At 39.6% G+C, this 13340-nt stretch overlaps 1 protein-coding gene across 1 annotated transcript in view; it reads left to right on the forward strand.

Annotated features, from left to right (window-relative positions):
- The first annotated feature begins 702 nt into the window (after positions 1-702).
- Positions 703-13340, forward strand: part of cdk18 (cyclin dependent kinase 18) — a 36875-nt gene continuing 24237 nt past the window's right edge. Inside the window, exon 1 of the mRNA XM_019354810.2 lies at positions 703-886. Coding sequence (XP_019210355.2) covers positions 881-886 — 6 coding nt within the window. The 5' untranslated portion in view covers positions 703-880. The remainder of the gene's footprint in view (positions 887-13340) is intronic.

A 13340-nucleotide genomic window follows, 5' to 3' on the forward strand; every position in this document is an offset into this window, starting at 1 on the left:
ATTTTAATGCACATACACATGCCTGGAGGCTGCAGATGAGATGAAGCTTATGGACAGTGAGGAGCTACTACCCCTGTGCTGTCACAGCTGTCAATCAAATCAGGTCAACATTCAAATTTTAAGTCTCAGCAAAATGGTTGTAAAAAATAAAAAAGTCACACACACAAAGGGAAGACGAAATAGCCATAAAATCGAATACTCTTGTTCCACCCTGTAAACATAGCGTTTAGTTGGGCATTTTAAAACCGTCCTTATTTCACATAAACATTTAAATTACATAAGCAGAGTTTTAAATATAAAGAAGAAGGCAATTTTCTTGGGAAAAACACAGATTTGTGCACACGTGGATATCAGGGTCAGATGTACAGCTTTGAAGTCGGACTTAATTACATGGGTTGGGGATGGATTTTTTCCCTTGATATTGAAAGTCAGCTGTAGTTCTGTGATTAAAGGACCATCTCTGCAGAGACTAACTGCCGGAAACCCAAACTGAATTAGTGCTTAAACTTAATGAGTGCCGACGCTTTCATACAGGAGCCAAGGTGCCAGTCGCTGACTGTTCTGTCGACTTTAAAAATTAAAAACTTTAAAATTCACATGATATGTTTTCACAGTCACCAGATTTTAACCCAACTAAATTATGTTCATCTCTCCAGAAAATTTCTCTGAGAACGTATCCCACTGAGATCTTAAGCTGTTTCAAAGTTTTCGGTACCCCACCACCGTTGATTATGTTTCCCCTCTGTCAGGCCTGACTCCAGACAGACTGGGTCCTCCATCTCATGATGCCAGCCCAGTGAGCCCTGAACCAACTACTCCAGGAGCACAGTCTCCATCCCACCTACACTACCACAGCAAGGCCCAGCACAGACGCTTCTCCATGGAGGTAAGTAAAAACTCAAATTGCAACTTAAGAAAATAGTAGCTAAATCTAATTTATTTTGGTTTAATTTTTAGTGTAGTTAAAGTTTTAAAAGAAAAATGTAAAAGACTGGAAAAATGGGAAATGGATTTAGTGATTTAATGAAACATGGAAAAGCAGTATGAAATAATAGAATTTGAACAATTCTAAGTCAAGTCAAGTCGACCTTTATTCTGCAGCACTACCTAAACTCTCTTAGGAAAGCTTTCTTCTGGTTTCTTTAAGTCGTCTTCTGGGATAGTTTCAAAATTCTTCTTTCAGTGTTGCCCGTCTCTTGTTGTTTTATTTGTCAAGATGATCCCACACTGCTTTTTTTTTCTGTGTATTATTGTAGGGTCTACCTTAGAATATAAAACGCCTTGAGGCGACTGTTGTTGTGATTTGGCGCTCCATAAATAAAATTGAATTGAATTGCTTCGGTAATGTTGAGGTCTGAGCTCTGTGGAGGCCAGTCCATCACAGATGGTATATTCCAATGTCTTTTTTTCTATCCAGATATGGTTTTGATGTATTGGCAATGTACTTAGAATCTCTCACTCTTAATTTTGACAAGAAAACTTTCTCCTTACATACTGAAGACTGACTGACTGAACCAAAATGTTCTCAGTTATCTCACTTAGTAAGAGCTAATTAAGAGTTAATTATTAATTGAATAAATAAAGGAATAAACTGCTAAACAATAAAGTTTAGCAGTTTGAACATTAGATATCTTGTCTCTGTAGTGTATTCAATTGAAAATAGGTTGAAAAGGATGTGCAAATCATTGTATTCTGTTTTTATTCACATTTTACACAACGTCCCAACTTCATTGGAACTGGGGTTGTTGGTGGGCTCACCTTAATATGCAGCTTGGGGTATATATAACTAACCTGGCTTCAGTTTGGAGTGAGAGGTGGCAGGTAGAGATTTTTGTATCGCTCTGGCGCACTGCCTATAGGTTGAGATTGTTCCCATCTTTAATACGAGTGACTGGAGAGTGTGCTCAGATATGAGGGGATCGCACTACTCACCCTCCCTGGGAAGGTCTAAGCCAGGGTACTGATAAAGAGTCCATCTGTCGAACATCAGGCGTTTTCCCAACCTGTCTACAGATATTTTTTGAAGTTGGAGAAGGCATTTGACAAGTCCACTGCGAGATTCTTTGAGCGGTGCTTCAGGATTATGATGTGGATACTGTACCAGTCAGATGCAGTGAAGGGAGAGCTGAGCTTTAAGGCAAAGTTGCTGATTTACTAGTCAGTCTATGTCCCTACCCTGGTCATTGGTCAAGAGCCCAATGGGGCATGTCCTACCAGAAAAGGGTCCCAAGACTACAAGACTATGTCTTTCTGCTGGCCTGGGAATGTCTCAGTGTTTCTTAGGATGAGCTGTCTGTGTGACCCTCTCCCAGATAATCGGAAAACAGGTGGATTAATGCATGAACATATCCTCCACGAGGTAGAAAAACCTTGTTCTTGAATTAAAACATCTAAAGACTGCTGACTCTAATACACAGAATTCCTGAAACGTAATTGTCTGGGTCATTATGTGTTTACTGTCAGTGAAAACAAGTCGGACAAGGCTTTCAGGACATGAGGAATTAATTTCAAACAATGACAAAGTAACATAATTACCCTGGTTTACATAATGTCAAAGGAAAGTAATGATTAAAACTGCACTGCGCCTCCACTGATTTGGCACATCCCTCACAACATTTCTGAAGTGTGGAGCTTTAAACATGCATAGTCAGACCATAAGGTTTTATATTCTGCTTTATAAGGAGAACAAGTGCTTTTATTTGTATGTATAGAGGAAAGAGATATTGTTCCTTCAGTGGTCACATAATATAGTAAACTGTAGTTACAGCAACAGTGAAAAAGCTGAAAACTTACGTGCCACCACAGAGAAAAATAAGCAGACTGTCTCTACAAAAAAGATGTATTGTGGGATAAACAATAAATAAACCATCCATCCATCCATCCATCCATTCGCTTCCGCTTATCCTTTCCAGGGTCGCGGGGGGCGCTGGAGCCTATCCCAGCTGTCATAGGGCGAGAGGCGGGGTACACCCTGGACAGGTCGCCAGTCTGTCGCAGGGCCAACACACAGGGACAGACAACCATTCACGCTCACATTCACTCACACATTCACACCTAGTGACAATTTGGATTATCCAATTAACCTATCCCCTCAAACTGCATGTCTAAATATAAATAAACCAGTGCAGTGGAATTATAAGGCATGCTGTCATCGTGTGTGTGTGTGTGTGTGTGTGTGTGTAGGTGTGTGTGTGTGTGTGTGTGTGTGTGTGTGTGTGTGTGTAGGTGTGTGTGTGTGTGTGTGTGTGTGTGTGTGTGTTCTTCTGCAATCTCCTGCATCTTTGTATTATCTGTTGTTTTATCCTTGCTACACTGATACAAATCATTGCCTATATGTGTCACAGCATGCAAAAACCAGGCTACAGTCCAAAATTGAATTTCTAATTTTTTAAATGAATTATAAAATGTCAGAGCCTGTGGATTAACATGCAAAAACAGATTTGTTTAATTTTCTATGAATTTCTTGCTTAAACATGTCGCACTGTCTGTTCTGTGAATTATTGTGGTTTAGCAATGATGCATAAATAGTAATATATAAATCATCACTTACAGCATGTTTGTAAATGATTAAACTTCCAATAAAAACTCCACCAGGGTTACAAGAAACTGTTAATCAATCATAAACCACACAGTGTTTGGACATGTGCTGGAAAAATGGGCTGCCAAGTGACTGTAGAGTGGACAACCAGATGATCTGGAAGAGACAATATATACAATGAGTCACAGAAGAGAGGAAGAAGAGGAAGTCATAGAAAAGGAGAAGACTATGAGGACAGAGCAGACAATCACAACAGAAGGAGACAAAAACAGAAAGTAAAATTATCAAGGCAATAACCAAAACACAGCAACATGAAGATGAGATGTGAAGACTAACACTAAAAAAGATGTCAGACAAAGAGACAGAAAGGACGAAGGCACTGAAGGAGAGACAAGACGGTGGGAGATGAAATGAAAGCACCAAAGGTGCTCAATAACAGTGCAATCAAAGCAGGGGCCATGCAGTGAATCACATTAATTCCATCGGGAATTTTACTGAGAGGTGAAACTATAAAGATTAAAACTGATAACTTCGTCATGAGAAGGACCCAGCAGAGGTGGTTTGGGTATCTGACAACAACCAGGAGGAGGCCCCAGGGAAGACCCATTACAAGCTGGAGAGATTGTATCTGTCGACACTATAAGCTGGTTAAGGTGGCCGGGATGTAGGAAGTCTGGGCTTCTCTGCGCAGACTGTTGCCTCCACGACCTTAACCCAGATAAGGGACGAATGGAAACTGATCGCTAGAATAACAAAGAAATCAAAACAGGAGCCGAAACTCATGTGAACTCAAATCCATCATCTCTACAAAAAAAATCGGGATGATGACAGAATGACAAATGTTCCTTTTTATGTGCAGAGGTAATGAATTGTTCTGAAGGATTTTACAGCTCCTTTTAAAACCTTCATCATCATTGAGAACTAAAAAAAAGAAAGTGAGAAAACTCTTAATACTTAGAGTATTTTGTGAGGATATCTAAGTGTTGTAGAGTATTCAGTGTCACTAAAATACCTGGTTTAAAGAATCTCGAAGGAAGATGACATTTTGATGTGAGTTATTCATGCAAAGATTTGATTTTGATGTAAAATCAGTACTTTGCTGTGTGTGTGAGTTCTTTTGAGAAAAGCATCTTCAGAGGTGAGGCGTTAAAACATGTTGTGCCACAGCACTACAGAAAAACTGTAATATAATAGATGGTAGGGTTTGGATTCCTGTAATGCCTTCCATCTCACACGCTGGCTTCACACTAATTTGTGTTTTGCCAACTGACTGAAAGGAAACTGTCTAGGTTGGAGTGCATATTAAAAACATGAAACGTCAGCCAGGCGCAGATATCAGCAGTTACACGAGGAGATGTCCTCCTCCCCAGGAGTTATTTCTCCATTTCCACCTCCGTGGGCTCACTGAGATGAGTCAGAAGCTTTTAACCCTGCCCGCTGCAGCAGACTTTTTTATTGAAAATGTGAGAGTTCACAGTTCCACCTTTGCAGAAAAAGTCCCCGTGGAGCAAATGTGATTCACGCCACACAGCCCAGACAGTCGAGCGAAGCCAAAAGAGAAATGAGTACTCAGTGAGAAGACAGAAATAGGTTGCAGCCTGCAAGCTTACACAGACTTGGACAGCTTTTCTGTGCAGCTCTTTCTAATAAAAGGCTTTAAATAATGTAACTAATTAATGTGCTTTAATAAGAGATTGTTTCATGGATTCAGCACTCCTCTGCTCACCTTCAGACTTAGCAGAGTTGCAGTAAATCCAAATAGCCCCTGTGTGGGTGCTGTATTATGAAGTAACACTTTTTGACCACACGCTCTTTAATTACACGTCATGCTGCAGTTACTAAAACCGACTGAGTAAATTGCTCAAGGCCGGTCATTAATGAGTGTTTAATAGCAGCTCAGTTACTTCACTTTATGTTTTCATTAAAGTGACATTTCTTTCATTTTAACATGCAAAAGTGCAAAATGGAATTTAACCTATAATAAATGTGCACTGCCTCATTTAAGTGTGCATGTAGGACGTATTAAAGCAGATATGTATTTTAACCCCCCTGCCCCCCAACCTCTCACTTAAGATGATTGCTCCTCCCTGAGCCTGGTTCTGCTGGAGGTTTCTTCCTGTTAAAGGGGAACTTTGCCTTCGCACTATGGCCATGTCCTGCTCATACGGGGGTTGTTTGATTGTTGGGGTTTCTTTCTAATGTTTAGGTCTTTACCTTGCAGTAAAGTGCTTTAAGATGACTGTTGTGAATTGGTGCTTTATACAACACTGACTTGAATTGAACTAAAATCATCCTGTAGTAACTATATTACTATTTGTTGGGAAATTTCCAGTTTTTACTAGATCTATGAGGTTTTGGCTGCAAGTAATTAATTTCTGTTTAATATGAATTTCTATAAATGTATTCAACTACATGCCAGTTAACTAGACTCAATCCCTGTATTATCACAAACACATTGCCAGTTTGATCCCATTCTGTCACAGAATGATAGCAGACTGATTGTCTTATTGCTGCTTCATCACAGTCTTGATGCTTTAAAGACACTCGGAAGATGGCAACTGACTGGAGAGTCATCGCAGATCTGGTCCCCATCTTTGAAGCAGCCATTTGAAAGGCAACAAGACTGCATGTTCATTGCACACGGTCAAAATAATTGTGGTAGTGCTGCAGTTTCCAACCACTATTTTTACCCAGTCTGACTTTGGCATGATTTAATAAGGTTGTGTTACGTAGGTTGTGTAACATTGTGTGGACTTTGAACTGGACTGACTGAAAATAAACAGACAATAAAAACTGTTAAGCGATGATGTAATTTAAAAATAATAATAGTTATAAATGGTAAAAGAATTAACAGTATTAATGACAATACAAACAGTAAAAGAGTGCAAAGTATGTTTATGGTGTGGCATGGCTCAAAAAGTACAGATTCTCCTCAGCTTGCAGAAACAGTAAAGCCATTATTGTGGCTTAAAGATGACAGCTGAGGTGTGTGGAGACCAATTGAAGGCCTAAAGATATTCAATCCAAGACATATCCAGCCTACTTATTGAGGTCAGGTCAGTTATCTTGTTGGATTGACCCGTGTGTTCAATTCAATTCAATTCAATTCAATTTTATTTATATAGCGCCAAATCACAACAAAAGTCGCCTCAAGGCGCTTTATATTGTACAGTAGATAGCACAATAATAAATACAGAGAAAAACCCAACAATCATATGACCCCCTATGAGCAAGCACTTTGGCGACAGTGGGAAGGAAAAACTCCCTTTTAACAGGAAGAAACCTCCGGCAGAACCAGGCTCAGGGAGGGGCGGGGCCATCTGCTGCGACCGGTTGGGGTGAAAGAAGGAAAACAGGATGAAAGACATGCTGTGGAAGAGAGACAGAGATTAATAACAGATATGATTCGATGCAGAGAGGTCTATTAGCACATAGTGAGTGAGAAAGGTGACTGGAAGGGAAAAACTCAATGCATCATGGGAATCCCCGGCAGCCTACGTCTATTGCAGCATAACTAAGGGAGGATTCAGGGTCACCTGGTCCAGCCCTAACTATATGCTTTAGCAAAAAGGAAAGTTTTAAGCCTAATCTTGAAAGTAGAGATAGTGTCTGTCTCCCGAATCCAAACTGGAAGTTGGTTCCACAGAAGAGGGGCCTGAAAACTGAAGGCTCTGCCTCCCATTCTACTTTTAAATACTCTAGGAACAACAAGTAGGCCTGCAGTGTGAGAGCGAAGTGCTCTAATAGGGTGATATGGTACTACAAGGTCATTAAGATAAGATGGGGCCTGATTATTTAAGACCTTGTATGTGAGGAGCAGGATTTTGAATTCAATTCTGGATTTAACAGGAAGCCAATGAAGGGAAGCCAAAACAGGAGAAATATGCTCTCTCTTTCTAGTCCCTGTCAGTACTCTTGCTGCAGCATTTTGGATTAGCTGAAGGCTTCTCAGCGAGTTTTTAGGACATCCTGATAATAGTGAATTACAGTAGTCCAGCCTGGAAGTAATAAATGCATGAACTAGTTTTTCAGCATCACTCTGAGACAGGATATTTCTAATTTTAGAGATGTTGCGCAAATGGAAGAAAGCAGTCTTACATATTTGTTTAATATGTGCGTTGAAGGACATGTCCTGGTCAAAAATGACTCCAAGGTTTCTCACAGTGTTACTGGAGGCCAAGGTAATGCCATCCAGAGTAAGAATCTGCTTAGATACCATATTTCTAAGATTTTCAGGGCCGAGTACAATAACCTCAGTTTTATCTGAATTAAGAAGCAGAAAGTTAGCGGCCATCCAGGTCTTTATGTCTTTAAGACATTCCTGCAGTTTAACTAATTGGTGTGTGTTACCTGGCTTCATGGATAGATAGAGCTGCGTGTCATCTGCATAGCAGTGAAAATTTATGCTATGTCTTCTAATGATGTTGCCTAGGGGAAGCATGTATAATGTAAATAGAATTGGTCCTAGCACTGAACCCTGTGGAACACCATAATTGACCTTAGTGTCTGAAGAGGACTCTCCATTTACATGTACAAATTGGAGTCTATTAGATAGATATGATACAAACCACTGCAGTGCAGTACCTGTAATACCTACAGCATGTTCTAATCGCTCTAATAGGATATTATGGTCAACAGTATCAAACGCAGCACTGAGGTCTAGCAGGACAAGCACAGAGATGAGTCCACTGTCAGAGGCCATAAGAAGATCATTTGTAACCTTCACTAAAGCTGTTTCTGTGCTGTGCTGAGCTCTGAAACCTGACTGAAACGCTTCAAATAAGCCATTCCTCTGCAGATGATCAGTTAGCTGTTTGACAACTACTCTTTCAAGGATTTTTGATATGAAAGGAAGGTTGGAGATTGGCCTATAATTAGCTAAGACAGCTGGGTCTAGAGATGGCTTTTTGAGTAAAGGTTTAACTACAGCCACCTTGAAGGCCTGTGGTACATAGCCGATTATTAGAGAGAGGTTGATCATATTTAAGATTGAAGCATTAATTAATGGCAGGACTTCTTTGAGCAGTTTTGTAGGAATGGGGTCTAAAAGACACGTTGATGGTTTGGAGGAATTAATTATTGAAGTTAACTCAGAAAGATCAATTGGAGAAAAAGAGTCTAACTTAACATTGATGGTACTAAGAGTAGCTGTAGATGATATTACATCTGTGGGATGATTATTGGTAATTTTTTCTCTAATGATAAAAATTTTATTTGTGAAGAAGTTCATGAAGTCATTACTAGTTAACGTTAAAGGGATGGTTGGCTCAGTAGAGCTCTGACTTTTTGTCAGCCTGGCTACAGTGCTGAAGAGAAACCTGGGGTTGTTCTTATTTTCTTCAATCAGTGACGAATAGTAAGATGTTCTGGCTTTGCAGAGGGCTTTCTTATAAAGCAGCAAACTATTTCTCCAGGCTAAATGATGATCCTCTAAATTTGTGACACGCCATTTCCTCTCCAGCTTACGAGTTATCTGCTTTAGGCTACGTGTTTGAGAATTATACCACGGAGTCAGGGACTTTGGATTTGAGGCTTTAGTTTTCACAGGAGCTACAGTATCCAGAGTCGTACGTAGTGAGGAGGTAAAATTATTAACAAGATAATCGACCTCTGTTGGAGTAGCGTTCAGATAGCTGCTCTGCTCTATGTTGGTACAGGGCATTGAAGATGATAACAGTGGGTGGATTATATTCTTAAACTTAGTTACAGCACTTTCAGAAAGACATCTACTTTGATAAAGTCTACTCTCCACTGCTGTGTAATCAATTATTGTAAATGTAAATGTTATCAGGAAATGATCAGACAGCAGAGGGTTTTCAGGAAACACTGTTAAATGTTCAGTTTCTATGCCATATGTTAAAACAAGATCTAGAGTGTGATTAAAGTGGTGGGTGGGTTCTTTTACATTTTGAGAGAAGCCAATTGAGTCTAATAACAGATTAAATGCCATGTTGAGGCTGTCATTTTTAGCATCTACATGGATGTTAAAATCACCCACAATAATTATTTTATCTGAGCTGAGCACTAAATCAGATAAAAAGTCTGAGAAATCAGAGAGAAACTCTGTGTAAGGCCCAGGTGGACGATAGATGATAACAAGTAAGACTGGTTTCTGAGTTTTACAGCTGGGGTGGACAAGGCTAAGCATCAGGCTTTCAAATGAATTAAAAGTCTGTCTTGGTCTTTCGTTAATTAATAGGCTGGTGTGAAAAATTGCTGCCACACCGCCCCCTCGGCCTGTGCTTCGAGATTTCTGGTAGTTAGAATGACTCGGGGGTGTTGATTCATTTAAACTAACATACTCATCCGGCTGCAACCAGGTTTCTGTAAGGCAGAGTAAATCGATTTGTTGATCAATTATTAAGTCATGTACTAACAGAGACTTGGAGGAGAGAGACCTAATATTTAATAATCCACATTTCACTGTTTTACTCTTTGGTTCAGATGTGGATACTGTATTGTTCTTTCTTTGTGATTTTTTATGTTTAAGTTGTTTATTGCTGGTTTTTGGTTTGTTTTTTGTCTTTTTGGGAGCTGACACAGTCTCAATGGAGATGGGTTTTTGGGGGGTAGCAGGAGGAGAGAAGCTGCAGAGAGGCGTGTAAGACTGCAACTCTGCTTCCTGGTCCCAACTCTGGATAGTCATATTTTGGGGGGTTTAATAAATTGGTCCATATTTCTAGAAATGAGAGCTGCTCCATCCAAAGTGGGATGGATGCCGTCTCTCCTAACAAGACCAGGTTTCCTCCAGAAGGTTTGCCAATTATCTATGAAGCCCACATCGTTTCTGGGACACCACTCAGACAGACAGCAATTTAAGGAGAACATGCGGCTAAACATGTCACTCCTGGTCTGATTGGGGAGGGGACCAGAGAAAACTACAGAGTCCGACATTGTTTTGGCAAAGTTACACACCGATTCAATATTGATTTTAGTGACCTCCGATTGGCGTAACCGGGTGTCATTACTGCCGACGTGAATTATGATCTTACTGTATTTACGTTTACCCTTAGCCAGCAGTTTTAAATTTCCTTCAATGTCGCCTGCTCTGTATGGAATGCCAGGACTGCCATAATGAATTACTTAAATACACCATTAAATAATTAATTAAATGTGGCAATAATTAATTAAAATGGGAATTAATTAATTAAATACATAGTTATGACACATGTAATTAATTAATTATTGACACATTTAATTAATTATTTATGTATTTCACATTTTAATTAATTATTGACACATTTAATTAATTAATTATTGACACATTTAATTAATTATTTGTGTATTTCACATTTTAATTAATTATTGACACATTTAATTAATTATTTAATGATATATTTATTTATTTCATTTTGGCAGTCCTGGCGCCTGGCTCTCACCATGAAATAATTTTATCTGTCAGCCTCACCCATCAAACTCAGGGGCGGGGTTAACGCTGATCGACTCAAAACCATTGCTTTGGCCTGGTGGCCATTGTTTTTAGCCCACAACAACCGGCAGAACTGAACTTTGAAAAACCCTGTTTGTGTGTCACCAAAAACAGTTTTAATATTTTTTTAGCCGAGAATGTAGTGGTTTAATCTTCATATGTCTGGTCGGTTTGTCAAGATACAGCCTCTTTGCAAAAGTGCTTCGATGATTTCGGAGATGTCTGGCCAGTCTCACGGCAAAGCGTGGGATAGACCCGCTCGCCTCGCAAGCAATCGAGCTGTTATTACCGCCGACAAAGCGCAGGCCCCGGTACACAGCTGTAATAACCCCCGCTGACACTGACTTATTTTACTGAGGTTATATTTATCGGGGTGTTATTTCCTGATGTTCGTATGTGTCCTACGTGTTTCAGTCGCCAATTCTGAATTATAACTAACATTAAAAACATGTTTAAGGAGGAGGGAGAGCAAATAAATTCGATTAACAGCTGATCTTTGGGTTTCTGTTCAGTAATCAGCGTGACCTGCGTATAAACGCAGAAGAGAGATAACGTTGGTGTTTCCGTCATGTAGTAGCTGCTGGCTTTAACTGTACAAAGGTGGTTCGACACTATGAAACACATACAGACTTCATGATGTTCGGCTAATATTTTTATTGTGAATATTAATCATGAGGGTAAACGGACCTGTACACCACGGAGCAAGATCAGCATCTCCATGACATCTTCAGATCTCTGAGTTAACACAGAGTTTCCCAGCTGACTATCTAACTGTCATCTACGAATATGTCACGGGTCATATCAATATGATTTTACAGAAAAGCATCCTTAATACTGCCAACTATTCCAGAGACGTGAAAATCTACAGCATAAAGAACACAAAAATATAGCAGTCTAACGAAACACTGTAACAGAGATGAACCGTCAGTTTGTCGCAGATCAAAGTGGAATGAAAGTGATTGGTTGAACAGTTCGTGATCTGTGTTATCTGCATTTTCATCAGCGTAAGAGACTCAGCAGCAGATTAGACTAACAGTTATACATTTAATAAATTACCAAATGAATCCACGATCGAACCTGTTCCGACAGTTTGAGTTTGTATTCCCTCAGCTGCAGACTCGCTGCTGTTTAAATGTTTGACAGGAAGATTAGATATAAAGCAAACGTCAAACATAGACTCAGTCTGCGGTCACATTTGATATGAGGCCAGCACGGATATTGGCTGTGTCCTGTTTTAAGATCATACATGTAAAATTGTTGTCTGACCTCCGTCGATCCAGCCGCTCAGAGTCCGTGGTTACCATGGTTACTGCATAAGCAGCTATAATGTAAACATTACGCAGCATGGGTGTTTATGTTTTTCATTGCAAAAGAACTGTCTGAATGGTTAACTGACATTAACTTGGATAAATTATAGTTAAGGAGTATCACAGATAACGCCCATGTGAGCTGCTGAAATAAGTAGGCTATTACTGAAATATACGTGCTATATCATAAACTACAATATAAATAGGGAGGTCCTATTAACATGTTTAGTTTTAAAGGACACCTTCCTGCCTTTAGTCTCATTCATGAGCAGTATTAGTTTTCTTCTAACATCCAGAAGTCTGCACGATGTGTTTCATAGTTTGTAACAAACCTTTTACAGTTAAACATAACATGACCGAAAAAGAAAAGAGAGAGAGAGAGAGAGAGAGAGAGAGAGAGAGAAATCACACAAATTATATGTTAAGCTCATTTATTTTTAGTTAAGTAAACTCTAAAAATTCTAACATAGCTGGTGCTTAGAATACAGTTAAATAACTATTAAAAACAGATGATATAATATTTCTGTCCAGGTTGCAGTCTTCATGATGAACACGCTGTTGCAAACTCTGCTCCTCTCGGTGGAAATGCGCCTTCTCTTTCCTCTTTGTATAAAAACATTTTAAAAGTCAGTTTAATCTCAAAATTCACTGTTAAATCCGAAACACACCAGATAAAGAAAAGCGAATAGTTCAGTCTAACACATGTGCCAGTGAACCATTAAACGTCTGTAAAACTATGCAGTTATGAAACGTAACTTTAACCTCAGCCAAACCGATTTGCTCAGTTGTAAATAAAACAGCGAAGTAAACGTGACCCGACAGACAAAACCTGAGTGAATTAAGTCCAGCGTTTAACCACTGAGAGCTAAAACTCAGGTGAGGTTTCAAAGCTGTGTGCAGGTAATTGGACATCAGCTGCCGATAAAGTGGCTTCGCCTACAAAGTGCTCTGTAAGAAAACAAGCTCCAGCAGCTCTGCGCTCGGGAAAAATACTATATTTACTTATGTTGTGCAGAAAAATGCGCTGACATTGCGTTATATCGAGCACCGGCTGCCCAGTTAAACT

This window comes from Oreochromis niloticus, linkage group LG5 (genome assembly GCF_001858045.2).
Source record: "Oreochromis niloticus isolate F11D_XX linkage group LG5, O_niloticus_UMD_NMBU, whole genome shotgun sequence".
Taxonomy (NCBI): Eukaryota; Metazoa; Chordata; class Actinopteri; order Cichliformes; family Cichlidae; genus Oreochromis; species Oreochromis niloticus.